Source organism: Aspergillus ochraceoroseus, assembly GCF_002846915.1.
Source record: "Aspergillus ochraceoroseus IBT 24754 chromosome Unknown P175scaffold_4, whole genome shotgun sequence".
NCBI lineage: Eukaryota > Fungi > Ascomycota > Eurotiomycetes > Eurotiales > Aspergillaceae > Aspergillus > Aspergillus ochraceoroseus.
Genome location: NW_024468479.1, coordinates 1866572 through 1894007, shown reverse-complemented (window position 1 = coordinate 1894007; position 27436 = coordinate 1866572). Strand labels below are relative to the sequence as shown.

Here is a 27436-nt window from a genome sequence, read left to right as displayed (position 1 = left end):
CAGCGGCAAGAGGCAGACCAAATCCCGACTATGGCCAATCGTGTTATTTGCAGGGGTGGATTCAATCCGTGATCGCCATGTTGGGCGGCTACCTGGAACAAAAATAGACCAGCTCCAGAAGTGAAGTTATCTCAGGTCAACATGAGAGAATCCAAATCTATTGATGAGATAGGACCATGAGGATAACAGTAAAACGGTGCTGATCCAAGTGCTCTCTTCAGTTCCTAAACTAATTAAACGTCCCTCGCAGAAGTCCCATGATGCTTGTATCTGGGACCCGGCTTCCTTCATAATTGAGGGGCTTGATCCCATACATGAACAGAGAGAGCGTATCTTGATCTCTGAGTGAGCGCTGCGAAAGGCTGGAGATGGATATATTCATAATGCAGCGGTGGAACCCTTTGTTTGAACTATAGAGAGGCAGCCAGTCAACGAGGACTCAACATAAAATATAGAGAAACATGCGGCATCCTGAGTCAGACCTTTAATATCTGAAGCGGAGATTCTGATAATATCTGTTTGCCTTACTCTCCCTCAATGAAAATAATCTAGAAATCCCTCCTCATCCTGTGCTGACCCCTCATCTCCATCATACATAACCGGCTAATTACTCCAGCGACGCCCTCCACAGCCCAATATAGAGACACCACAGCGCCACCAATTCCACTCGGGAATTTCCCGGATACCGTGGGCTCCTCCCGATGAAAGGATGGCCACCATGCCGACAACCTTGGAAAGGACCGGTGCATTCCGAACTGGAAATCCTGCGGCTCTGGGCCCGCCACGATCGACTGCAGCGACGGCGCGTCGATCACCAAACATCCTTGAAAAAGGGGGTAGGGGTAGTCAGACCCTAGGCGTGTTATTGGCAGGTACGTAGTATGTGAAATGCTCGTGGATCTAGGCAGGCGAGACACCATTCTACGTACGTTTTTATTCCCAATCCAAGAATGACAGAAGGCGAGAGGTTGGCCTAGACTATCTGCCATTACATGTTATATCCCTGGCTGTTAAGAAAGGCTTTTCTACGGCAACATCATACAGTCCAGTAATAAGCTTCCAGTATAATTCTAAAAGTGGGAGGAACTCATGATATATAAAATATTAGCATAATAATTTATTAGATAGTATAGCAATTCAGAATGGATCCTGTAGACCATTTGTCTAGCGTCATCGTAACCTTTTGGCTGTACTCACTGCCTAGATACATAGTAGGACGAGATAATGGGTGGGCAAATCACCCGCTTGCCCCTGAAAGCGGAACAAGGTACTAAGGAACGGTAGAATTAAGTATGCTCGCATCCCAAAAAGAAAAAAGAGATTGGCCAGGTGGAATTTTATATTAAGAACATGCTCACATTTGAGGCCCGATTCAAGTGCCATGTGGCTGCCTCTTGTTTGGATGGGATTTGGATCCCAAGGACAAGGCGCTAAGGACTAACAAATGATACTTACTTAATATACGGTACATGTGAAAGTCTCTTCTCACGAGCCGGGACTCTCAACTCGGGCGGTAGTCTATTCTCAAGCTTGTGGTTCTGATTGGTGTCCGCACTGTAATGAGATCAAAGAGTCCCAATATGTTGTACGTGCCAGGGGTAGTATCTATAGCATCACACTTTTAGGCCGGAAATTTTGGTTCCACGTCAATGGAATCCTTAGCCAATCCAGCCGAATCAGTCAACATAAATCCTTTGCAACCTCTTTGTTACGGTGTGACGAACAAAACCTGTCCACATGTACTTTTTAACGCTGGGGACACCCAATCATACTCCTTACATGTCCTTTGTAGAAGGGTAAGGTTGTGATTGAGAATCAAGAGCGGCAACCCGAACCCTCTTTATCTTAACATATTTCGACGGTTCCAAGTCTCGGCAGGCTGGTGGACGAAATACTAAGCGAGATCGTTCCTTCATGTTTCAGATAGATATGTCCTTGCATCAAAAGTGGTTGGTTCTGTACCCAAGAAAGTGACTAGCCTTGCCCTTGACTTCATTCTAACATGCAGTTATAGGGTGTAAACTGCGGAAGAAAAATGGGATGCGTACACGTAACTAGCCAGTGATTTCGTGATGCCCCAGGGTCAGTCAGGCCCCTCGAGCCAGATGGAGGACCTCGCTTGGAAGAAGGGATTAAAGCATCGCAATATAATAATTAGCACTCTTCAATATTATTCACCGGATGACGGTAACTACCAGCGGATGTAACTCAAGAGGCGGATTTCTCGCTTCCATCAAGGAGAATTGACAGCCTGATTGGAGGCAGATCGACCAACGGGTCAGCCAATCTGGCCCCAGAGGAGGCTGTTGAACCAGAGACTTGGGGCACTTGGGATGCATGGTGCGACAAACACTTGCCCTTGCCGAGTCTCCTGGATGCACTTCCACTCGGAGGATTATTTCTCGCCAGATCCTCTGGTTATCGTATCATACAATACCGGTACCAGGGATCTTGACGCATTTACCGAGCAATCCGCAAGGGACAAAGGTTTCTTACGGAATTATTACCGTTCTATACACCGGGACCCTGGTCGACTTTCTTCACCGCGTACAATCCGATGAGTTTCTACGCTCAGGCCAAATTATCCTGGTTGATATCATCTTGGACCGAATAGAAACTTCCAACCTCTCTTAAACTCTCATACTTGTTGTTTCATCTCCGCTGTGGCGTATCCATAGAGATGCTATTCCGGGACCATCTTCAACGATGGTCCAGTCTTTCACCCCACCTCCCTTCCCTTCGTCGGCTGGGTCTCTTTGTATATAAGATCGATCCCCTTCGATTCCAAGTCCTTTTCAGTGAGCTCGTTCGACAGTTCAACAGGCTAGTTCCTGCTTCATTTCTTCATTCTTTCTTGAAATCTTTGATTGCTTTGCCTGGGGCAGACACCGACATTCCTTTCTGGACTACCTACTTACAAAGAGCTTCTTTCTCAACCAATAAAAGCGGGTATTCTTCATTGACCTGCTGGAACACAAAAGGTACGGCCTATTGCGTTAATTATTTGATTCATTTTATATACAGTCTTATCTTTGCGCTATATACTTGTCGCTGTACACAATAGCAATGGCTGAGTGTTGCCTCAGTTAGCACCTATTTATTCTTCCCTTCCCTCTTGCTAACTCTCTACTAGACTTTCCTTGATTCTTCCTGTCCAACGTCCAACTCTTTCATCTTATTCTGCTTCGTCTGGTACGGGCAGAATTAAAACCCATTCTTTCAACTGTCGAGCAGCTCTCAAAGAATCGATGCACGCCGAAGCCTATATCACAATGTTCCCTAAATCCGCTCTTTCCATTGTCGCCGTCCTCGGTGCCTCTTTGGTTGGGGCCCATCAGGAGATGGTGAAGCCTGTTCCCTACAACTACGTTCCCAATAAGATCGATAACTCTCCTCTCCTTGCAGATGGAAGCAACTTCCCTTGTAAGATCACTGGCGATTACTCCGTGACTACGGAGAATATGATGGCTGTGGGCGAATCCCAGGAATTGGCTTTTGTTGGAACTGCCGTCCATGGCGGTGGTTCTTGTCAGATCAGTATCACTTCCGATCGAGCACCTACCAAGGACACAAAATGGAGTGTTATCAAGTCAATTGAAGGTGGTTGCGTTGCTGATGTTGACGGCAATCTTTCAGGGGAGGGCGCCAGCACGGCTAACCCATATACTTTCAACTTTACCATCCCGGAAGGTGTTGAGGCTGGTAAATATACCATGGCCTGGACGTGGTTTAACCGGGTTGGTAACCGCGAAATGTATATGAACTGCGCGCCGATTACCGTTACCACTGGCTCTTCCTCAAAGAGATCGGAGGGTAAAGAAGTAAAGAAGCGCGCGCTGGATGGTTACCCAGACATGTTCATCGCCAACATCAACGGTTGCCAAACTGCGGGAAATAAAGACATTCGTTTCCCCGTTCCTGGTGATGTTATTGAGTACCTGGGAAAACCGGCAAACCTTATAGGAGAAGATGTTAATGTCTGCGATGAAGGCTCTCCTACTTGGGGAACTGCGGGTTACAGCACCGCTAGTGGTTCTGTTCCAGAGCCTACTGCTTCAACTTCGACATCCACTTCACAGCCCTCAGTCAGCGCTTCAGCGACTGTCAGCGTCCCTGTTCCTGACACGACCCCAGAGACCACTCAACCATCTGAACCCGGCACCTCTGTCCCCAGCTCCACATCCGCTGCCCCTACCCCCAGCAGCTCCAGCTCTAGCTCTGGAGTTCTCACTGGAGCTTGCAGCAACGAGGGCCTCTGGAATTGTATTGGAGGAACTTCCTTCCAGCGCTGTGCGAGCGGAATTTGGTCTGAGACTCAGTCTGTGGCTGCTGGCACTGAATGCATCCCTGGCCAGAGTGCTGATTTTACTGTGAAGGCGATTGCCATGAAGCCTCGTATGCTAAAGGAGCGTCGCTTCCGTAAGCGCTCTCATGCTGGCCATGTCCATGCATAAACGACTTATTGTCCGCTGGTTCGGAGAATACTGTCCTATATGTGTGCTTATCTTCGTTTCCTCTCACGCGCGATTTTCTGTGCGTTGTGATGGACCGTGTTTATATCTTTTTCTGCTTCCTGTACGTACATTTTCCAGCAAAGGTGGAGTGGTTGAATACCCTTGAATATAAGGCCTTGGGCGGAAGATACCGTTATATTGTATCGACATTTTCCTAGTACCTTGTAAATACCATCAACTTGATCTATTGTAAAGTCCAAGACCTGTTTCAGTTGAGATATCCAATTTAAGACTTCTATTATTGTTTTTTTTCGTATTGAGACAATTTTCTTAACCCAGAACTGCCCAGGTGTGTTAAGAAGAATGGATTCAGATTCTTGGCGTTTTTGTAGACATCGCTGCCTGGGGTATCCGCCAAGAGAATCGGCAGAAACAGGACAAAAACAGGGCTTAGGGCTTTCCCGCAGCCCACCACCCGCGTCCTGCAAACTAAGCGAAAATTTCCTCCAGCACATCGTGAGAGACTTCGATCTTCAACCTCGAACGACGACAAAACGACAACCCTCACCGTCGACAACAATGGCGTCTCGTCCTACCGTCTCTATCGCCACGGCTGATGGCAAGCCCAGCGGGGCTACCACCCCCCTGCCCGCTGTTTTCTCTGCGCCCATCCGTCCTGATATCGTCCAGTATGTTCGAACCTGATTTCGAGGAAGAGCAGGCAAACTTTCGTTGGAGATGGGGATGACACGGGGACAAAATGGACTGACGGAATTTTCACTCTATAGGCAGGTTCACACCGGTATGGCCAAGAACAAGAGACAGCCTTATGCCGTGAGCGAGAAGGCTGGTGAACAGACTTCCGCTGAGTCCTGGGGTACCGGTATGTTTGGAATCGGATCAAAAATTTTGTCCAATTGAGGAGGAAGCGCGGATTTGCTGACTTGGAAATTCTTTTTCTACGTACTTAGGCCGTGCTGTCGCTCGTATCCCCCGTGTCTCTGGTGGTGGTACTCACCGTGCTGGTCAGGCTGCTTTCGGTAACCAGTGCCGCTCTGGTCGCATGTTCGCGCCCACCAAGGTGTGGAGGAAGTGGCACCAGAAGGTCAACGTTGGCCAGAGGTACGAACGAATGGCATCAGGGATTTCAGATTCTGCGGGGAGGAAGCTAACAAGAATTTGTGCAGACGTTTCGCTACCGCCTCTGCCCTCGCTGCTTCTTCCGTCCCCTCTCTCCTCTTCGCCCGCGGTCACCGCATCGGCAACGTTGCTGAGGTTCCTCTCGTCGTTGACTCCAAGACCTTCGAGGGTGCCGCCGTCACCAAGACCAAGGCTGCCGTTGCTCTCCTGCAGGCTCTCGGAGCCGGCGCTGAGCTCGTCAAGGTCTCCAAGTCCCGCAAGATGCGTGCCGGTAAGGGTAAGCTGAGGAGCCGCCGCTTCCGCCAGCGCCGCGGCCCTCTGGTCGTCTACAACCCCGAGGTTGACGGCAAGGAGCTCGTCCGTGCTTTCCGCAACATCCCCGGTGTTGAGACTTCCTCCGTCTTCTCGCTCAACCTCCTCCAGCTCGCCCCCGGTGGTCACCTTGGCCGCTTCATCGTCTGGACCTCCTCCGCTTTCCAGGCCCTTGACCAGGTCTACGGCACCACCACCTCTCCTTCTGCCCTGAAGAAGGACTTCCTCCTGCCCTCCAACCTCGTCGCTAACTCCGACCTGACCCGTCTCATCAACTCTTCTGAAATCCAGTCCGTCCTCCGTGCTCCCAAGGGTGAGGCCCGCACCAAGCGCGGCAACGTCCAGAAGAAGAACCCTCTCCGCAACAAGCAGGTTATGCTCCGCCTCAACCCCTACGCTGCTGCTTTCTCCAAGGAGAAGCTCGGCCAGAAGGCTGTTGAGGGCAGCAAGCCCGAGGCTGTCTCTGCTGCTTTCATCAACACCCTCCAGGACGAGTAGATGCGTTTTCTCTCTGAACCTGGGGTTTCTTTGTTCTTTTGTTTCCGTCTAGTTGAAGGGCTTTGGTTTTAAAAAAGGTAGCCAACAGCAAATAAATGGGATTTGCATTACCATACCCACGTTTATATGGTTTATGATGATAATAATACGTATTACGATCCACGGGTTGACCGAGTAATTGTAGATGCTACTTGGTATTTGGGGAATTCCGACACCCTTGATATCATCATATATATATCCCTGCGCCGGATGACGCGAATTACCTGGGTTTCCAGCCCATCCAGAAACAATCCAGATGCTTGGTTACAGGAAATAGCAGATTCATCCTGTCTCCTAAGTGGAAGTGTCCTCTCTCTCCTCCTCATACTTAGGTACTTTCATGAAGGAAAACATCCAGGTACTCCGTAGACTTAGAGGACTAGAAACGATGCAAGTCAGGGTCCAGGCACTCAAGCTTGGACTTAACTATAGTTATTAGTTAAAGCTCGTATAGTTAATAATCATTTTGGTTTCGGTTTCTGAAACTAGGGTGCTGCTCCGTTCGGGGAAATTACTTTGGAGCAAACCTAGGTAATTTAACGCTTCGAATACATGCATAAATGAACACTGGTGATTCAATTCAAGTCTGCTGGATTCTCTCCTAGACCGATCTAGATCTTGCTGCCGTACTAAGTACTACTCCTGCCTACGAGTGTAATAATGCCTACTCGAGATTCATTCCCCTGCAAGTGTGTGTGGATTTCACATCCTCCCCTCCCAGCCAGGACAAAAATCCGGCCTGGGAAATATGAACAGAAAAGAAGTGGATTATGTATGTTAGAAAGAAATAAAAGGGAAAAAAAAAGAAAAGAAAAAAAAAAAAGAATCTCGGCCGTGAGTTGGACAGACAGACAGAGTACGGAGTACTTTGTCTGATACTACTCCGTATACTCCGTACCTTAGGTAGTAAATGCCGATATTGTTCTCAAGAGTCTAGACGTCTTGACTCTTATATGATATTGTTATTCTTCTTCTGCTGCTCGGTACTTGGACCGATCCGAACATGCAGATGGGGGAACCAACCCTGTTGTTGTTGTTGTCTGATGTGAGTGAGGGAATTCCCAAGGAAACCCCTGTGATATGTATACATTGTAATAATAATAGGTATACATATATACAATTTATCCAAAGCCAATAACCAACCAACAACGTGTTGTGGACTTCTGGGCATACATACCTAAAATGCATCCTAGGGGTAATCTCTCCGTCCTAGATATTAAAGCCTCTGGTGCTTTCTTCGGTAGCTGCAGATTAAGGGGGGTACGGTACAGATCCCGCAGCCAGTCCGAAACACTATCATACGGAGGATAGATAGGAGGATAGGTTAAGTACCTAGGTAGGTAATTAGTTAGATATACTACACCACTAGGTAGTTAGTAGTAGTATATTGCATGGAGGATTATCTGTACAGGATGATATCGTTGCTTAATATGGAGTATATTTAGAGTATAACTCTTTATACAAGTATCAGGAGGATAATCTAGGATGATTGGATCCGATGATCACTGCGAGCATATTCTCAAAGCAGCAAAAGCTCTGTCCATTCTCTCTAAAAGTAGGCGTTTAGAGTTGATGAAAGACAGCCGCAGCTAAAACTGAATCATTCCTCCTGCATTTTCCAATATCGGGATTCAAAGGATCCGTGATCTACACCTTAGTCTGTCGCTAACTGACTGACTACGAGTATGTACTATGTACCCTGGAAGTCCTGGATGAATCCTGGGTTGGCTCGGTAAAGGTAAACGGAGGGTCTGCACTTATGTAGTATTGTTATTCTTCATCCCTATTTGTACTTCATGCTTACGAGTCGCGACCGTGGATATTCATTCATTCATTCATTCATTCATTCATTCATTCATTCATACCGGGCAGGTATGTGCCAGGCTTGTACCAGGCCTATCGGAGTCCATCCAGGAATTCTGAGACCAGCCTCAAGATGACTAGTCCGCGATCCAATAAGCGGGATCTTTTTTACTTGGGAACCTGGTCTGGTGTCTTACTAGTACATCTACACGGTACTTCGTTTTGCTTCCGTGGCTCAAGAAATCAATTTTTTTTTATTTTTTATTTTTTTTTATTATAGTCTCGTCTCGTCTTGTGTTGAGAAATATCCCGACGGAGCTGTCTTCTCGAGAAGAAAGAATCTCGGTATGAGTCCGTCAGGTAAATCACACCAATAATAAACTGGCGGAGATTTTAATCTAGCATGTCTTGACCCAGGGAAATCAATTCATGAATCGGCAGGCACATGTCAATTAACGAGACACTATCCTTATCCCTGGAAAGGGATTTTTTTTTTTTTTTTTTTTTGGGAACTCGAGATAGCGTCGGACTATGTAGTGCTAATTCAATAGTGCAGGTTCTGGGAGAGATTAAAGCTGGCCGTTACCTGTTCCGTGTCTAGGTATTACAGCAAAACTGTCAGCAATGACACACAGACGGTCCTCAGATCATGGGGGCCAAACAGAAAAAAAAAAATAGAATAAATAATAGTACTCCCGGTGGAAAGAAAACTTCGGATCCCTAACAATGATCATACGGTTTTAAGCGAGGGAAGATCGCCATAACTTGAGACAGCCCCAAGTCGGGGGGGGGGGAATGTGGTCTGCAGCACAAAGACCGTTGAGAAGGCGCTAGTTGAATCAGAATTTGGAACGGAAGTATACGTGAAACCGAGCACCCTCTCTTTTGAGTATCTTGAGTCTTGACTCTGGAGTGTTAGAGCAGGGTTGATGTACAATGTGCACCAACATGTATGTGCGCAACGGACCCTCTTTTTCCTTTGCGTTTGCCGGGTGTCTGATCCACTTCGCGCTTTTAACCCCGCGAATAACAAGCCTTGGATCTCCGATGGAGTGCACTGCGAGTCGTGCGCACCGCGAACTCGTGAAGGTCTCCGTTCCCGTCCTCCCAATCGGCGTTTGCTCAAGAATTCAACCCATGCCGCGAAGACAATCATAATCATAATACGGAGTAGAGGGACCGAGCATCGCGACGGCTCCCGTTTTGAGACTAGGAAGGGTTCGAAAGTACCTATGGTCCTATCGTATCCGTTAGAGCGAAGTCCAAGTCCAAGGTCCCGGTGGATAGCATTTGAGTTTGATTCCAACCTTATAGCCCTATCTGGGAGAAATTGCCGAATCTCTCATTCGGAATCTCCGAGAGACCAGGAGCTAGATGATCGACCAACGCCCTTGTAGAGGGGCACCGAAATTGAAGGGTGTGTCGTCCCATAGTCCAATAGGCAGGAAGACGAGAGAATCCAGACTGGACGAAACAAGGTTATTTTGAAGTGCCGCCCCGAGGATACCAAGTCTTAGGTACTTTATCATATAGCTTTTCTTTTCCGAGGCGCTCAGCATCATGAATAGAGATGAAAGGATCGAACACAACGCGATTGGAGAATCTCTGCTTGCGGGGCGCACGTTTGGAAAGCAAGTTAATTATTCTTTCGGGGCCGGATGACTCGAGAGAGAGAAAAAAAAAAAGAAAAAAAAAGCAAAAAAAGACAGTAAGAATGAGGTGAAAGGAAGAAGGAGAAAGAGGGAAAAGGAGAGGAAGAAAAGAAGAAGTACACGAATACATCCTTACCTTTAGAGATGCAAAGATCCCTGGAAGAAAATGGCTTCACATCTCTTGCTAACAGTCACTATGGGATTTTGATACATCCAGGAAACGATAGTCAGCCCTCTAGTTAATAATTGAGAATGATAAAATACCCAAAATCCACTTGAATTCGAGAGAGAGAGAGAGATACATATACCAAGTACCCAGTTTGACTATAGACAAGTGAGTGAGTGGTTTGTATTCTAGATAATGCCCCTCTTCTGCTTCTTCTTCTTCTTCTTCTTCTTCCTCTCTCTCTCTCTCTCTTCCATTCCTGACCTCCAACCCACTCTCCCTCATTATCAACTCTTCATTCCACTTAATTTTATCTTGACTGCTTGGTTCTAATCCATTTCCGTCCCTTCTCTCGTTTTTCTCCGCCCTCCCCCTGTCCACTACAGGGGTTCTTGTGCCAGGGCATCCATCCATCCATATCCTTCGTTACTGTCCAAAAACCACTCCTCTTCCTCTTCCAACACAAAGTACTTCAGCTTTCCTCGTCAGCAAATCATTGCTCTTCGCTATTTCGGTCTGATTCCCACCAAGTCCTTTGCCGCCAGCATGCTATCCTTTCGAGGATTCATTGTTTCCCCTTAGTCCAGTGGACCCCATCCGGTACGTACATATGCATAGCCGGCTCCTGGGAGTTGGTGTTGTGTTTAAAAAAGAAAGAAAAGAAAAAAACAAAAGAAATTCATGGGAGATATTAAAAATAACCCATTCGCTTGTTTCCCTTGTCCGCGATTCGTCTATGCCCCTGTACGGATGCAGATGCTACTCTACGTTCCCTCTCGTCAACAAACGGGCGGGCTAACTAGGTCCTTCTGTGCTTTTTCCCCTTCTGGTCTACATCTCCCCTCCCTCCCCCCCAGGCTTGTTTCGCTTGTTTCTTCTGGCCCTGACCCCAATTTGCAGTCGGAGAGCCACGCCTCCTGGCTCGAGTCTGACATTGATCCACATTGACGCTCGTCGTTCAATGCCCTGGGTGATCAACGGGGATCCTGCAGCATCCCGGGCATGGGGAGCCCATTCCGAGAATATCAGAAGAAAGACTTCCAGGGCCGTTTGCGCCATGCGTGTCATTCTTTAGATGGTTCTTCTGCCCCCACTCCCCTTTGGTTTCTCTCAGTGCCTGTGGTGTGGACTGAGTTTTCTTTGCACAGGAAACCTTCTTATCAGTGTATCATTCTGGGTACAATTCACCTCCTTTTGACTTTTGTCACGGTCCCTCTTCTGCACGCTGAGCTTTGACCTGGCCCTTGCGCTTCTTATAAGGGTTTTTGGGCCTCGATCTAGCCCCTCCCCCAATAGGCGACCATTCACGAAAAAAACACACCTGTTAAACTATCTCTTGATTGCAATCTCTGTATTCTGTCCCAATCACAACATTTTGGAAAGCAAGTCCCGCTTTTCAGGGGGAAAAGAGACACAGGTATGGAGACAGTGATTGATCAAGATGCATTCTGATTTTGTCTCTACTGCTGCTTCTAGTGCTAATGATTCACCCGTTTCACACAATTAGACTGCTATTGTGCTGCTTTAAATGCCAGAAACTATCTCGGTATTCTCGAGAGCTTCCAAGGTTCGAGACGCCTCTTGATCTCACAGATAGTGTCTTGTTATCGGACAGAAGGCTGGCTCTTCCACAAGATCGACATCTTGGATTTTCACCACCCCAGCCATAATGTCGTCGGCTTACCATGTTGATCCTTTCGGGCGTATGTTACCTGGTCCTCTGGAGCGAGCAAGAAACGGATCGACCAGCTAACGTGTCAGTACCGGGAGCTCGCCCCTACCAGCTTCCCCCACCTCGTACTTCTGTCCCATTGCAATTTGGAACAGACCCTTTTCTCCGACCACGCAACCGAGAGGGGAAGATCGATGGAGGGGATGCAGTTCCAAACTACGCAAAATGCCAGCATCTCCAGCAGACCACCGAACAGCTCCCTTCAGTTAGCCAACTTCTCACGCCCACAGCTCGATCGAGTCGATCCCCGTCGCCCTATAATCCCTCGGTTTTTGGGATTCTCTTGCCATCCTACGACGTGCCAGATACCTTCGAGCAGCACCACCACAATGAACCCACCACTCCTCTTCCGCACGAAGGCCGATTAGGTATGTTTGATCATACCAAGGTGATTTCAGGATCGATATTATCATCGCAATCCCGAAGTTTACCCCCCATATCCCAAATCTCCGCGAATGGTTTGGGGCACGACACGGCACACCCTGACCGTCATACAAATGCCCCTCACCAACTGTATCCACATACCTCACCTAAACGATATGGCAACAGAGCTCACGAGAAAGAGTCCGAAGGATTTTCTTCTCCAGAAACCACAGATTCGAATAAATCTCGGAAGGCCCAAGTGCGCCCCCATGTAGTGGATGAGAGATATGTTGAAGGAGAAGGATTGTGCTACATCTACGCAGACGGTACCCACTGCCCCAAGGCTATCGACGGTGTTCCAGTGAACGCCAACTGGGGCGTTACGAAAGCAGGAAAGCCGAGAAAACGACTAGCACAAGCCTGCCTTACCTGCCGGGAAAAGAAGATTAAGTGCCAACCGAATTTGCCCAAATGTGACCAGTGCCAGAAGTCTGGGAGAGAATGCAGATTTGAGAGCGCGTAAGTTTTCGACAACGTTCGATCAAGTTCAACATATGGGGTGTTAGGGTTGCTAATGTTGTAGTAATAGACCTCGTGGTCACCGGGTAGCCCTGAAAGCGTCACAGTTTGGGAACAGATATGACACGAGAGACGGTGCCACAGGAGGGAGTTCTAACAACGCAGGTACATCCAGTTCACTATATTCTATTGCAAGAGCCTCGGAAAGCTCTGCCTCCCTTCCAGGAACAAATTCTCAGTCTCCTTTATCTGACGGTTCTATGCTTACCCCTTCTGCTCTGGATAGCAATCATGAGAGTCCCCCCGATCCTGATCACTACCACCCAGCCAAGATACGACGTGTTTCCACCGGGCATGAGGACGTTCCCAGGCACTCGCTAGATATCAATCGAGTTACGTCGGCCGAATATGCCGATATTCTGATGGAAATCACAGATCTGGTCACCCAGGACCCAGTAGCGAACGACTGGAAAACTGATCCTTACGCGACTGACCCGGAGCTCGCGGTCCATTTCGTCGAAACTTACTTTACCTTTGTGAATGACCGCTTGTACTATATCTTTCCCCGAAAGCGGTTTCTTCTCTGGCTCAAGTCCTGTCGCACAAAGTCTCTTGATGATAATATGCTTCTCTATTCCATGATGGCTTTGGGTTCTGTTTTCTCGGACCGACCCGATAAGGTGCTAGCTGTGAAGAGATACTCGCGAACCGCTAGATACGCCCTCGAGCACAGTCAACACAGCCTTTCACTACAACTTGCTCAAAGCCATATTATCATAAGCATGTGGTACTACGCCATAGGAGCCCTCGCGAAATCATGGGACGCCGCCGGGGCTGCCGTGCGAACGGTGTGTGGCTTACGATATAACGTCGAAATGGGCGGAGTTATTGTCGAGCAATCCCAGCCTTGTGAGTATGGCTTGCATCCTCAAGCACTAATTGAGTGTCGTCGGCGGACCTTCTGGGTTGCTTTCCTGATGGACGTAAGTAGATTTCTTCTCGATCCGGATTATAGCCTAATCAAATGGGTATAGCGTTTATCCTGTTTCTATGCACCTTCGACGACCTTCATCTCTTCCCAAACAGCGTTCCTAAGGCTTCCTTGTCGGGAGGATGTGTATGAAGCCCAGGAGTATACCACCGTGCCATTTTTCCAAAGCTTTTTGAACCAGCTTCCGGTCTCTCAGGAGGACGAACTTCCCGGGTTGAGCGCGATGGCGCTGTTGATAGACGTCATGTCCATTTGGGGAGACGTTTCCGACCATGTCTTTCGGCTGTCTTTGATTCCTGCGGAAGCATACAATCAACTCTTCGAGGACTTCTACAGCACAGTCGTCCGTCGATCAGACGAATGGCTTGCGAGACTGCCAAACCATCTGACCTTTACCGCAGTAAATCTGGAGCGATGTATCCGTGGGAAGAAAATTGACCCGTTTATATCCATCCATCTATTATACCATGCTACTCTCATGAAATTGAACCGATATGCTCGTTCGCAGTTGCTGCGACCAGGCATGGCTAGCAAATATATCCGTACGGTCAGAAATCACGCCGTAGAAATTCTCCGGACTGCCCTCGCGCTGTTACGCTATGCCGCCGAATACGATGTGTCTCAAATAACAATGGATTCGATGCCTTCGAAAGGGAATATCTTGAGCCCTTTTCTTGGCTACGTCATGTTGTCGGCAGTCGATGTTCTCAGTGCCGGGGGGCTTCTCATCGACATACCTGAATCCATTACCCTTATTCGAGGTGGCCTGGAAGTTGTTCGGGAGCTGGGCTGCTCCTGGAGCAGCACCAAAACATTGGTCCCGCTTATTGAAGGGCGTTTAGTTGCCATGACAGATGCACTTCACCAGTTGGAATCTCAAGGGACAGCCGCTTTCTTCCTGGACGGACCATCCTTGGATAGTCATATCCACAATGGGGTACAAAAGCAAGAATCAAATGGCAGTGAGGATTTAATGTACGATCCTCAGTCGCGTGAGCAATTCTTTGGTGCTTTGGGCCTTGTTGATATCCCGTTTGTGAAAGAGAACATGCTTTGGATCAAGTCTCGTTAAAGGCTTCTTTGGCACTACTCCATTTTCTCTTTTTATGCTTTCCTTGCTTGAGCGTGATGATGTGATATGATGTATTTGAATATATGGGCTGCCACGCTATACCCATTGATATTCCCCCAATCTCCTCTTTTCTTCTTCTTTTTTTTTTTTTTTCACATTCTTAGCGACCTTGTTTGGGATGCTGGGTTCATCTGTTGTTTAGGGCCGGGGCCGGTTTGCCGGTTTGATCATACTTCGGTACGCTGGTAGCGAATGATGATCTGGATTGTATATTATTTGGATGATGATGGATGTGTTACCTTGGACATCACTAAACGGTCGTGTTGTTTTACTATATACGATAGGATAGGCGAGAATTATAATGAGAGCTAGATGTACTTCGGCAACGATATGATAGATTCAATATCAAGATTCAGAAGAATCGTAACTATCCTCCTTTATGTACCCCAGCAGCATCGGAAGCGCGGCGCCGAAGCAACAAAAAGTAAAATAAATCCATCGTCCCAAACAGAACTCCACTCACACAATCCCCGCGACAAGTGTCAGTGATTCCCTAGATACGAAGATGGGAAGGTCGCAAATTTGTGCGATTCCCAACTGACCTGAAACCCAATACATAACTTCTTCCCTCCTCCAATTCCCGAATTTCACCGCCCCGCAACTACATAGCCCGCCGCCCAGCCAGTGAGTGTCCCATCATCTAAAACACCGCAAATGCCATTCAACGCCGATGACCCTGTCTCTGTCCGAGATGAGGACAACGACTACTACTTTCCCGAGGCAATGTCGACGAATCATGGCCCCGATCAACTGGACGGCACTGCTGCCGCCAACGACACAGACACATACGCCCTCCTAATGAGCTACCCGGCCGAAGTAGACTATTACACGCTCCTTGGGCTCCCGCGCGACCCTCCTCCCGCCGAAGCAGCGATCCGATCCGCATACCGCAACCTCACGCTCAGCTTCCACCCGGACAAACAACCGCCGGAGTCGCGAGAAGCCGCGGAGCGACTGTTCAGTCGCATCTACGATGCCTACGAGACCCTGATGGACCCGCGGAAACGGGTTGTGTATGATCTCCTTGGGGCGGAGGGGGTGCGCGAGGAATGGGGGGGTGGGGGGGTCATGGATAGCCGGGCTGCGAAAGGGAATACGAATCGGGAAAGGCAGGTCGGTGTTCGGGCCCAAAAGCCGGAGGAGTTCCGGCGGTGGTTTTTGGAGATGATGAAGAAGAGGGAGAGGAAGGTGGTTAATAGTATGGTTCAGGGGAGGGGGTCTTTTACGTTGGGAATTGATGCGTCTAATACTATTGCGGTTGATGAGGAGCTGGGGGAGGTTTATGTGCAGGTTCCGACGCCGGAGCTGTCGAGTTTTGCCGTGGGGTATTCGTTCAAGGCGCCTTTGCCGAGCTTAAGGGATATTCTGGGGGAGGAGGAGGAGGAGGAGGAGAAGGAGGAGAAGGAGGAGGAGGATGGGGGTGAGAAAGAGCCAGCGGGGGATCAAGCTCATCAAGCTCAGACGGATATGGTGATCCACGCGAGTATCTCGGGCCCGTTGAAGCAGTTGCACCAGGAGGCTGAAGTGACGCATTTGGACGGGACCACAGAAATCCGCAAGGTAAGATAGACAACTCAAGTTCGGTTCCTGCGGTGGGCCATCAAGCTGATAGATGGTGGTGATATATGGACAGCTTCCGCTACCTTTGATTCTGAGCACAAAAAACTTCAAGCTTGGAGCAGGTGTCAGCCACGTCTTCGGGGATCTCTCGAGCGCCAGGGGCATATTCCGGAGATGGCCTTTGTCGATGCTGCATTATTCGGGCGTGACAGTACACGCTCACGTTTTACCATCGCTGGCATTGGAAACAAACTTTGCAAAGAATTTTACGCCTGTTGAAGGAACGAAGCCCTTCAAAGTTGTGCTCGGCTCTACCTTCCATTTCTCTATTTTGCAGGCGTTGCCCGTGGTTGGACTCCAGGTAACGAAGGAAATCGGCGAGCGAAAAATCGCATTCTGTAGCTGGTCAAGCGGCTTTGTGTCATGGCCTACTGTGGTCCAGCAATTCCTTAATCCGTTTGTTAGCCTTGGTTTTGACGTGGGAAATGCTCTCAGGGTACCCAATCAGATCAGTCAGTTTCAATTTGGCATCATGTCTCAGCCAAAACAGCCAACGCTTGCCTCTATTGACGACGACGACGACGACGACGACGACGACGACGATGATGATGATGATGGTAGTAAGTTTGAGTCGGAGGAAGACTACGAGACGAAAACAGAGTATGCCAAGGTCCGTGCTAAGCAACGCGAAGAGAATAAAGCTGCCGAAGCCTGGCAGGTTGGACTTTCTTCGTCCCCCATGGCCAACGGTGTATCTGTGACCTATGCACGGAACATTTTCTCCGGAAAACCAGCCAACAAGGTCGCCCTTTCTGAATGGAGTGCTGAAAAACATTATCCTATGCCTCCAGCAAAGGAACATCGCTCTGTCCGTCTCGAAGTCACATCTACTGTTGACATGAGTCTATCACTCGCGTGGAGCGTGGAGGGAACTCGCCAGGTTGGAGATTTCACTCGTATGGGTCTTGGAGTTGGTGTGCAAGGAGCCCGCGGTCTTGTTATGACCATTTCATGGAGCCGATTGGGGCAAAGGATTAAGCTTCCCGTTGCCGTCTGCCCACTCCAGGCTGTCAATGCGGACGCAGCAGCTGTTGCGCTTATCTTCCCCTGGGTAGCATATTGCGCGGTGGAGTTTGGCTGGATCCGTCCCCAGGAAAGACGCAACCGCCGCAAGCTGATCGCTCGCCGACAAAAACAGCTACGGAAACTGATCCCCCAGAAGAGCGCAGAAAGCGCTCAAGCTATCGAACTGATGGCTGATCAGGTGCGACGAAGACAGGAGAGAGAGGACCGTCAAGGTGGACTGGTTATCACCAAGGCCGAATACGGCTATTATCCCTCAAAACGCAAGGGGTCCAAGGGCGACAGGGAGCCCGAAGTTGCAAATGTTACTATCCCCGTAGCTGCGTTGGTGGATCGCGGTCAGCTTGTCATTTCCAAGGAAACAGCCAAGGTTTGTCACAACTAGCCATTTTTTTCGTGTCTCTAGGGTTTACACCACTCACTCCTCTCTAGTTTCATATTCTTGGGTTCCACGACCCAGCTCCTCTTCAGCCAAAGATACTGAAGATATGGTATCGATACCACGATAAAGAACATTATGTTGAAGCCAACGATACCGAGGGCGTGACCTGTCCTATGCGACAGCACCTACTAGATGCTTAAAACGCTCCCTCTCCCATTCCCGGATATATCTATAATCCTGTCCTTTATACCGTTTGGACTTTCATATCCGTATATTATTCCCCGTTATCCACTCCAGAAGGACTGGAGGTTGCATCATGGCTTATAACTCCCCTCATACTCCCATCTGTATGTGAATTAGAGGCACATTGTACTCGCATGCTTGGTTCCCGTGTATTTTACTCTATATCAGTTATTTCTGGTCCGTCCGATAGACTACATAATTCAGCTATTCTGGTACTAGCTTATAGAAATTCAACATCTCTGTCCCTGTGGTAAAGAAGCCTGAGGCGTCGATACATTTCCCTTTTACGGGACGGTAATCTAAAATACGGCACGTCATTACGACCAACTCCGCAATCCCGCCGTCAACTTCGACCCAAGGGAAAAAAAAGCAGCAAGCCGCCCATCAAACGTTCCTCATCAACCCTCCCCATCTCTTTTCATCCATCCAGGATTCCACAATGACGTCTATTGCGGAGGGACTGTTTAAGTCTCTCCCCAAACCGAAATATTCCGGTGACGAGGAGGAGGAGTTGCCGCAACACGCCCAGGCCCGTGGCCCGCGGATTGTAGGTCCCGGCCAGCTTGACGAGACCCAGGTCGTTCTCCGGGTATGTATTCCTACGCGTTTCCCCCCCCCTTTTCTTCTTCTTCTGAAGACTACTCTTTTTTTTTTATGATATGGCTGGATACCGTGCAGCTGCTAATTTTCTCCCCTGGTATGGGAGCGGGAATTCTAGAGAACCGGCCCACCACCATACGGAAACCGAGCAGGATGGCGACCTCGTGCCCCCGAGGATTTCGGCGACGGCGGCGCATTCCCGGAGATCCTGGTTGCACAGTATCCGCTGGACATGGGACGGAAAGGCACGGCGTCAAAGTCGAACGCGCTCGCGGTGCAGGTGGATGCAGAGGGGAAAGTGAAATACGATGCTATCGCGCGACGCGGCCACGGCGACGACCGAATCGTGCATGCGTCGTTTAAGGATTTGATTCCGCTCCGGCAGCGGGTGGATATGGGAGAGATATCGCTGGACCGGCCGTCGGAAGAAGAAGTTCAAGAGCAGATGGAGAAGACGAAGAATGCGCTGGCGAGCTTGGTTTCGGGGGCTGTGGCGGCGCAGAAGCCCAAGAACGTAAAGGGGGGCAGTCGCGCAGAGCCTACGTTTGTGCGGTACACGCCTGCGAACCAGATGGGGGATACGAGTCGGAAAAATGATCGGATTATGAAGATTGTGGAGCGCCAGCAGGATCCGATGGAGCCGCCGAAGTTCAAGCATAAGAAGATTCCGAGGGGTCCGCCGTCGCCGCCGCCGCCGGTTATGCACTCGCCGCCGCGCAAGCTGACGGCGGAAGACCAGGAGGCGTGGAAGATCCCGCCCCCTGTGTCCAATTGGAAGAATCCTAAGGGTTACACGGTACCGCTGGATAAGCGGTTGGCGGCTGATGGGAGAGGTCTACAGGATGTCACGATTAATGATAAGTTTGCTCAGTTTGCGGAAGCCTTGTTTACGGCGGATCGACACGCCCGTGAAGAAGTGAGACTACGTGCGCAGATGCAGCAGAGATTGGCGGAGAAGGAGAAGACGCAAAAGGAGGAGCATCTCCGTGCTCTGGCCCAGAAGGCGCGCGAGGAACGCACCACCAGCCGTCGCGATTCCCGGGCGACGTCGCGATCCCGCAGCCGCAGTGTGTCCGAGTCCTCCTACCGGTCTGGTACCCCTAGTGGGGACGAGAGTGCCGCCCGAGACCGTGAGCGCATGCGTCGGGAACGACGACAGGAGGACCAGCGCCAGCTCCGTCAGTCACGTATGGGTGCCGAACGACGGATTCAGGCAATGGCCCGCGAACAGAACCGCGACATCTCGGAGAAGGTGGCGCTGGGTCTGGCCAAGCCGACGCAGTCTTCCGAGACAATGTGGGATTCTCGTCTCTTTAATCAGACCAGCGGGATGAGCACCGGATTCAACGAAGACAACCCCTACGACAAGCCGCTGTTTGCCGCGCAGGACGCCATCAACAGCATCTACCGTCCGCGGGCGCAACTCGACGCCGACGACGAAGGCGATGCCGAGGGAGAAATGGGCAAGATTCAAAAGTCGAACCGGTTTGAAGTGCTAGGGAGAGCCAAGGAAGGGTTCCGGGGTGCAGCGGACGCAGAGGTAAACGTTTCCCTTTTTTTTTTTTTTTTTTTTCTATTCTTTTCTAGTAATCCATTTCTAACGTTTTAATCCCGGTACAACAGGAGAGGAGCGGCCCTGTCCAATTTGAAAAGGATACCGCCGATCCCTTTGGAATCGACAGCATGATTGCCGACGTGACCGGGGGAGGAGGAGGAGGGGGAACGGGGCAGAAGCGATACGGAATCCAAGAAGTCGACCGTGAAAATGAAAGTCGGGGGTCGAAGCGAGCGAGAGTGGACGAGGAGGATTGATTCAAAATTTTCTTTCTTTCTTTCCTTTACGTGGGGCGGGAGATAAAATAATAATACCCCGATAATATATGGATGGAATTGTTTTCTACCAGGCACTTAGGGTATTGGAATTTACCTCACTCAGCAGGAGAGGTTCTGTCTATATTGTGCCAGGACATCTTCAGTACAGAGTCCATGGATATCAATCATATCACACAGGTTCTATATCATTCTAGGTTCGAGGTTACATGAATGCATGCATTGCTGGCGTTGTGACTGGGTATTTTTCTTATCCTGCTTGTAATAACTATTTATGTACCTAGTAGTAGAAGAAGTATATAGAGCTATAGAACCTAATCTGTAGAAGGAACATCCTACCTAGTCTCCAATAAGAGAAAATTAGAGCCGAGGTGGTCCCTTATCTTCTCTGGATTGAGGACATGTTTATCATTTCAATCACCATGAAACGAACGTCAAGATCACTCTGACAAGGTCATGGGAGATCGCAGATGGGTTTACGGGTCGCGCTCCAAGCGCTGATGCGATAGGGATTTTGACATTCGTTCGTGTTCGTGATCTGATCTGTTTGAGTGCGGTATTATTATTCAGCGGGACTGGCGTACGTATTCCCTCGCACGCACGCACGCACGCACGAACCTATCGTCGAATATTACATAGGGTGGGGTGCCACATGCAAGAATGATCGGGTTTCAGCTCGTGCTGAGAATTGTCAGTGTGTAACCCAGACAAACCTAAATGTTCCTTTCGAGGTTCGGCCGTTGAACTCTTTGACCAGAGAACCCAAGTAGATAACCAGCAGCTTCAAATCCGAGTCAGTTAGTAAACTACCTATGCGACTTGACGAACTGGTGTCTGTCTGTCTGTCCATGGAAAGCGCACGGCTCCACTATGATCCCACCACATGCACCCGATGTCAAAGCCAGAGAAGCCGCAATTTTTTCCCGGAACTCCTCCCCCCCCTCCAAGGCACGAGCGGCGGCTGGCGAAATCGGAGACTTGGATGATCTTTCAGTGGCTGATGCCACGCTCCTACGCAGGAATCGTATGTGTAACCGGGTAGGTTGATTTTGCAGCAATGTGCCTGACTAGCTCCCAGCCTCCAGGTTCATGACATCCTTGTAGGCTTGTACTTGTCCAAAGTGCGGGGAGCCGACCGAGGGAGCTTCTGCCCTGGCCAGCTAATGACCATCGATCTGACACTGCTGACTTGAGAGTCATCATGATCCGTGCGTTGCCGGGAGATATTTATGTAGTAGTATCTAAGTATTATCGTCGGAGTGGGCGCCTAGCGCGGAGAGTGGGCGACGCAAAGACGACTTGCTGATAACAAGATCCATCAATTCAACTCGGTTAAACAAGGGTTCCAGATTGCAAAGCAGATTAGGTAAAAGTGATAGCTATATTTTCTGAAGTCAGTGCAAGATACCCAAGCAAGCTTTTGTGCCCTCTTCTTGACTCACATTTTCTTTTGGTCAGGATTTCCCCCCCCCATTTATCCTGAGGATAATTTCTTTTCTTTTGTGTGTGTGTGTGTGTGTGTGTGTGTGTGTTCTTTGGAAGCTCTTTGTGGAGTGGTCATTATTAATATATATATATATATATACTGGAAGTGCTGGATATAGTCAAGAAGTGAGGTTGTTGAAAGATACTGAATTGTATGCCCAAGTCACCTGCCTGAGATCCCCTCATCCTCTTCTTCTTCTCTCTTTACTTCTCTTTCTTTCTCATTCTCATCCTTTTACTCTCTCATACTTCATCTTTCATCTTCATCTTTCATCTTTATCCCTTCATCTTATCTCTTTCATCCCCTGCTTCCCATCCTCTCAGTCCTAATCCACACCTCCAATAGCATCATCTCCTGCTGCTAATTCTCCTTGATATCATCCTCTCAAACAATGGCGTAACTTCCGGCCCGTCGAAAAAAGACAATGCCGATTCAAGGCTGTGTGCCCTGCAGGAGACTCAAGCGGAAAAAAGAAAAGAAAGAACTCAAAAGCCTCTCTCCATTCACAGCTCTTAGCCTGAAACCTTGGTGGTTTGCTCTAAATTTACTTTCTGGGGTGATTTACTATCCTTACTGGTCTACTTGGTGTTGTCTTTTATTTCCCTGGGACAATAATATCAGGTTTCTCCTGGCCCTCCTATTTCTGCTCTCTCTTTCATCCTGCCCTCTATAATTCTCTATCTAACCTGGTGGGTGGATTTCTCTTTCTACAAATAGGATTTAACCTACTCCTCACCTGTCTTACTTCCTCCCTTTACTGCGCCGAGACCTGCTCCTGATTCATTCTTCTCTGTGACAGACCTTTGCCTATTCTGATCGCCACGCATTCTGAAATTCCACATCGTGTTCCTGCAAGATGGAACAGTCTTTGTCGCTAATATCAGCTCAGGTGCAGTTCATGGTAAGCGTCCTTCCTCCCATCACATTGGTTTCACCATCATTATATCTTTGACCCTCCCTTCCTCTATCTCTCCATGCTACCTATGTGTGATTCCCCGATTCTCTGTCAATCTCGTCCGCATGGAGACCATCCGGCCTCGACTGGTGTCGCTGACAACCGTGGTGGAATTACAGGAAGATCGACTGGCCCTGGTGCATATTCCTCTGGATCTGTACCCATATTTTCTGAATCCAATCTTGCAGGTTCTCTTCCATGAAGTCCCTCCCATCACCGAGACCCAGCAAGAGTCTCGCGGTTGCGATAGCCCTCAAGAGTTTCTCAACCATGCTCAGCCGGCTTTCTTGAATCTGTCTCTTACCCCAGTGGAGTGTTCCGTCATGTGTCCTAGGCAGCTCGCGGACGAGTACTTCGCTCCTTTAGTGGAACGATTCGTTCAGGTCAGCTCGTCGACTCAAAGTCGTCTGTCCATCAGCAAAGATGATTTCATCGCCATGCAGGTCTATGGGGAAGGCCTGGAGGCTGGCCAACGGGTTCTAGAACTCACAACGCCTCTGGCCATGGCAGGAATGTGCGTACATTCTCAAATCTACGGCTAAACAGAGACATGCTAACCTAAGATTATAGCTCCATTTTCTTCATTTCCACTTATTTTGCCGACTACATCATTGTCCCCCTCAAAAGCAAGACCCAGGTCATCGAAACCCTCGAAAAACGGGGTTTCCAATTTGAAATATCGACGGAGGCGTTCATCAATAGTAACCAACCGGCCCTGCACAGTAGCGTTAGCTCTCTTTCTTCGCTGTCGGCAAGTTCCTTGAGTTCTCCACCGGCCACACCTCCCCCGTCGTCTCTCAATGAGCTACAGAAGCGAACATTCTCATCTCTCCGCCGAAACAACATCACGCCCTTTGTCGACACATCGCTCCGTTTGGTTCAATGTGCAGCCCATCATCGCTACAGTAGCGATGCTAGCTCCATTGCTATTCTTCGGGATGCCCTTACTACCGCCCTAGTAGTAGATAAGCCTCGTTTTCTCTCCCTTACCCTGACAGCTGCGGATCCTGCGGCCTCTCTTTTACTCGAGCAACGCCTCTTGCCTCGTTTCTCCAGCGACCCCGCCACCGCCGAAGCAGATGAAGAATCCAGCCTCCTCCTGGGTTCAAAAGAGGACGTTTTAGTTCCCATTGTGCTAGATCTGCGGAATCTTCCTTTGGAAGCCACGGGGATCGTTTGTGGAGTCGCCAGTCGCCTGGCCGATGCTACACACGCTCGGGATGACGATGGTCCTGCCTCATCCACGACACTTTCTCCACCTTCCAATGGCCTCGACAGTTTCGACCATTCGCCAAAGGAGATTTATTCCTCTTCTGAATCTCACAGGCTGTCAAAAGCATCTAGTCACAGCCCCGGGCGCAAGACCAACGGTCACAACCCGCCTACCCACCATCTCAAGCCAGACTTGGACGCCTTCTTCGATGCCGTCGAGATCAGTTTCCTCAGCACAGCGCGTGCAGGCACCATCGTTGTCGGAGAACACGAACTCCACCGGGCAATGGACGCTCTCGAAGCTGAAAGTCAAGAGCCGGAGAAGGCAATCGAGGCCCTTGAAATCTAATAATAGTGCTGCTCACTTGCCTCAGCCTCGTTCTTTGGTACTTTTGACCTGCATCTACCCTTTTTTTTTTTTTTTTTTTTTTTTCCTTACAAAAGTCATTATGCACCATTTTCTTTTCTTTTTCGTTTCTTTTTTTTTTTTTTTTTTTTGTATTTCGATAAAAAGTTACAGTTGAAGAAAAATGTGGTTTTCTTCTTATTTTCTCTTTTCTTTTCTCGTTTTATCACGACTAACGCTTAGCTACGCCTGACAATCTCAACGGCCAACCTTTCTTTCTTTCTTTTTCATTTGTCAAGGACACCCGGCTTGGATTCCTCTGGAGTACTTCCAGGCTTATCAGTTGGACTCACATTTGCATGGCATGGACACGAACACGTACAGGGACACGGAAAAAGACCACTCGGAAAAACAGAACGCATATCATATCATCCTGGGGCAGAGAAAATTGCATTATGGACAGCGTAATCAAATCCTTTTATTTCATTTTATTTCATTTCATGTCTACGATGTCAAACCATGTCCCTAGTCAAGGGCAGGAATCGGAATCAGAAAGATGCTTTCCTAATCATAAATTACGCATTCCATCATATAACTAGATTGAACTATGTAGGTCTAACTACTAATATCTACTCTTTAGCTCCGTCAACCCACTAGTAATATCTGATACATGTATATACATACTATCTATCTATCTATCTATCTATCAGCTTCAGCTGCCGTAGAACAATAATACCTGGGCCCATCCCGGCCGGGCCCAGGATAGACAGAGGTAGAGTAGAGCAAGCACGTGGACCTAACGAACTAACTGGAATGATGGATTGAAACAAAAAAAAAAAAAAATGTATGGTAGTTAACCTGCAGCATTGCTTATTTATGACATTGAATCCTTTGATTTAACTAACTATGGAACGGGGGAGAGTCCAAAGCTAATCAATCGATTTGCCGCAATAGCCTCCCAAGTCAACATACGGTTCGTTCGGATACGGAGTAGTTACGGAGTTACTACTTACTACTCGCTGGGGAAATGGCGGAAATTCCATAGATTCCACCTTTGCAGGCTGGGCGTCAGCTAGATATCCATGGATGGATGTGTTAGTGGACAGTGCATGGCTGCGCTGCAACTCGTGGTGGGCACATGGATTCTTTCCAGATCGCGGTATGGGCGATCGGTTGGTGGTGGTGTTAAGCGAGTGGCTGTTTTTCTTTTTTTACTGATAAACTTTGACCGTTCCTGCGGTGGTGACGCACAAGTCAGCACCCACCCAGAGCAAGACAAGAAAAAGGTAGTCAAGAAATCCATACCATCTGAGCATCCGCTCGCCCAAGACTTTCCCTTCTCATTCCACGCCACACAACTTACAGCCTTGACTCCCTCTCCGGCTGGGACTGCCGCGATGACATCCCCGCGGAGAACATCCCAGGCAAAGACATAAGCTTGCGCTGACCGGTCCTGTTTATTGGATTCACTCCCGCTCAGGACGACGGCGTCGGCCTTGGCGAATACAGATCGGATACGCAGCTCTGTATTGTAGTACGTGGGGTGTCCAGGTGCAGGTCCGGCTCCGAATGCTTTCAGCAGCTTCCCATCTGTACGATCCAACATTCGGATTCTCCCGTCCAGAGTCGACGTCAAGAGCGCATTGCCGTCCGCCGAACACCGGATACTGGTGACTGGATGGCCCAGTACATCGACTGTGGTCTGACCCATACGGAGATCGTAAACCCTCGCACGGCCGTCATAGCTACCACTCGCGATCGAATACGTAGGCATATGAACATGTAGCGAGGAAACCGTATCCCCAGCTTCCGTGAGTGTCTGGATGGGCTTGTACGAGTTGGACCGGGTATCCCAAATATGAATGGTTGTATCGGCGCTGCCTAGAGAAGAACAACCAAGAACACCCCCGAGTGAACATCTGGCTTTCCAACCTTTTTTTTTTTTTAAAAAAAAAAGGCAGTGGGATATATATTATCTTACCAGAAACTACCACCGCATCTCCCTCCCCCGCAAATTGTACAGCCTCAACCTTCGCGTGATGGCCGCTCCATCGTCTGATCGTGAGGCCCTGTTCCACGTCCCACAGGAAAACCTGGCGGTCTCCTCCTACACTCGCAAAGCGCGAGTTATCCGCTGCAACGGCAATATCGAGCACAGAGTACCCATGCGCCTCGTACTTTTGAATTGGAGATGTAGTCTCGACAACAGATACATGATTGTTGTTGGTAGTGTTGGGTACCGCGCGAGAAAGATGGATGGCGCGGTCGGAGGATCCGGTGAGAACGTAGGTCCCAGGGGTACTGGAGAAAGTCACAGCATTGACCGGTCCTATAGGAGAAGTTTATTATTAGATGCTTATGAAAGAAAGAAAGAAAGGGGCTTTGGAGGTGGTCGACGCTTTACCATGGTGTGTCTTGAGAGTGTGAACGAGCTTCGTGGGGAACTGGGTTGTTGCCGGCATTGGCAGGCTATGCGGTCTTCTTCGAGATGTAATAAATAATACTACCGGACTCTATATTTCAGGGGTTGGCTGTGCCATTGCGCACCGGATTCATACATCCAAGGTCAGTCAGTAGGCAAGTCGGAGAGTAGTTGAGAGTCAAGTTTTGAGGACGGAAGTAAAATTCACCGCCGAGCTTTAAACACAGTAGCTAATGGACTCTGTAGGTAACCAGCGGACGACCGGTTTCAACTACGAACTACTTGGCTACACGAGTTCCTTCCACAGGCACAAAAATTATATCTGGATTGAGATGTTGCAGGATACAAGTGGGTTATTATCAAGAGCGTAGACAAACCATCGCTAGCTACCAGGAGGCAAATTCAAGACAACAGGCCAAGCCAGACCGGGAGGAAGCCCGTATGCATGGTTAGCTTCTGAGAATACACAAAGAAATCCGAAAAAAAAAAGGTAATCACGGAGAAGGTGAAAAAGGG

At 49.0% G+C, this 27436-nt stretch overlaps 9 protein-coding genes across 9 annotated transcripts; 6 read left to right on the top strand and 3 right to left on the bottom strand.

The window, feature by feature from the left end:
- Positions 1-2865: 2865 nt before the first annotated feature.
- On the top strand, positions 2866-4478 carry P175DRAFT_0246081 (lytic polysaccharide monooxygenase AA11 family protein). Its single transcript, XM_040892680.1, has 2 exons — positions 2866-2981; positions 3134-4478. Exon 2 carries the CDS (start codon positions 3249-3251, stop codon positions 4452-4454), a length of 1206 nt encoding a protein of 401 aa, XP_040752488.1. The 5' UTR covers positions 2866-2981; positions 3134-3248; the 3' UTR covers positions 4455-4478.
- Positions 4479-5005: 527 nt separating this feature from the next.
- P175DRAFT_0501729 (60S ribosomal protein uL4) lies at positions 5006-6531 on the top strand. Its single transcript, XM_040897235.1, has 4 exons — positions 5006-5143; positions 5243-5337; positions 5426-5576; positions 5642-6531. The coding sequence occupies exons 1-4, from the start codon at positions 5034-5036 to the stop codon at positions 6402-6404; spliced, it is 1119 nt and encodes a 372-aa protein (XP_040752487.1). The 5' UTR covers positions 5006-5033; the 3' UTR covers positions 6405-6531.
- Positions 6532-8976: 2445 nt separating this feature from the next.
- Positions 8977-9953, bottom strand: P175DRAFT_0557770 (uncharacterized protein; the record flags this gene model as incomplete). The annotated part of the gene is made up of 3 exons (XM_040900798.1): positions 9634-9953; positions 9214-9566; positions 8977-9153 (listed from the first exon to the last, which is right to left on the bottom strand). Exons 1-3 carry the CDS (start codon positions 9806-9808, stop codon positions 8977-8979), a joined length of 705 nt encoding a protein of 234 aa, XP_040752486.1. The 5' UTR covers positions 9809-9953.
- Positions 9954-10328: 375 nt separating this feature from the next.
- P175DRAFT_0501728 (uncharacterized protein) lies at positions 10329-11562 on the bottom strand. The gene is made up of 2 exons (XM_040897234.1): positions 10965-11562; positions 10329-10664 (listed from the first exon to the last, which is right to left on the bottom strand). Exons 1-2 carry the CDS (start codon positions 11130-11132, stop codon positions 10614-10616), a joined length of 219 nt encoding a protein of 72 aa, XP_040752485.1. The 5' UTR covers positions 11133-11562; the 3' UTR covers positions 10329-10613.
- An 8-nt stretch (positions 11563-11570) lies between these two features.
- Positions 11571-14985, top strand: P175DRAFT_0523923 (Zn(II)2Cys6 transcription factor). The gene is made up of 4 exons (XM_040899341.1): positions 11571-11767; positions 11826-12678; positions 12749-13661; positions 13713-14985. The coding sequence occupies exons 1-4, from the start codon at positions 11734-11736 to the stop codon at positions 14739-14741; spliced, it is 2829 nt and encodes a 942-aa protein (XP_040752484.1). The 5' UTR covers positions 11571-11733; the 3' UTR covers positions 14742-14985.
- Positions 14986-15280: 295 nt separating this feature from the next.
- Positions 15281-18283, top strand: P175DRAFT_0479778 (J domain-containing protein). The gene is made up of 3 exons (XM_040895405.1): positions 15281-16361; positions 16435-17814; positions 17877-18283. Exons 1-3 carry the CDS (start codon positions 15456-15458, stop codon positions 18024-18026), a joined length of 2436 nt encoding a protein of 811 aa, XP_040752483.1. The 5' UTR covers positions 15281-15455; the 3' UTR covers positions 18027-18283.
- A 176-nt stretch (positions 18284-18459) lies between these two features.
- On the top strand, positions 18460-20831 carry P175DRAFT_0523921 (SKIP/SNW domain-containing protein). Its single transcript, XM_040899340.1, has 3 exons — positions 18460-18658; positions 18788-20209; positions 20293-20831. Exons 1-3 carry the CDS (start codon positions 18509-18511, stop codon positions 20479-20481), a joined length of 1761 nt encoding a protein of 586 aa, XP_040752482.1. The 5' UTR covers positions 18460-18508; the 3' UTR covers positions 20482-20831.
- Positions 20832-22841: 2010 nt separating this feature from the next.
- On the top strand, positions 22842-24501 carry P175DRAFT_0438410 (ACT domain-containing protein; the record flags this gene model as incomplete). The annotated part of the gene is made up of 3 exons (XM_040893912.1): positions 22842-22886; positions 23060-23454; positions 23511-24501. The coding sequence occupies 3 exons, from the start codon at positions 22842-22844 to the stop codon at positions 24499-24501; spliced, it is 1431 nt and encodes a 476-aa protein (XP_040752481.1).
- An 845-nt stretch (positions 24502-25346) lies between these two features.
- P175DRAFT_0501720 (WD40 repeat domain-containing protein) lies at positions 25347-27096 on the bottom strand. Its single transcript, XM_040897233.1, has 4 exons — positions 26903-27096; positions 26480-26827; positions 25804-26379; positions 25347-25732 (listed from the first exon to the last, which is right to left on the bottom strand). The coding sequence occupies exons 1-4, from the start codon at positions 26958-26960 to the stop codon at positions 25710-25712; spliced, it is 1005 nt and encodes a 334-aa protein (XP_040752480.1). The 5' UTR covers positions 26961-27096; the 3' UTR covers positions 25347-25709.
- Between the last annotated feature and the right edge of the window lie 340 nt (positions 27097-27436).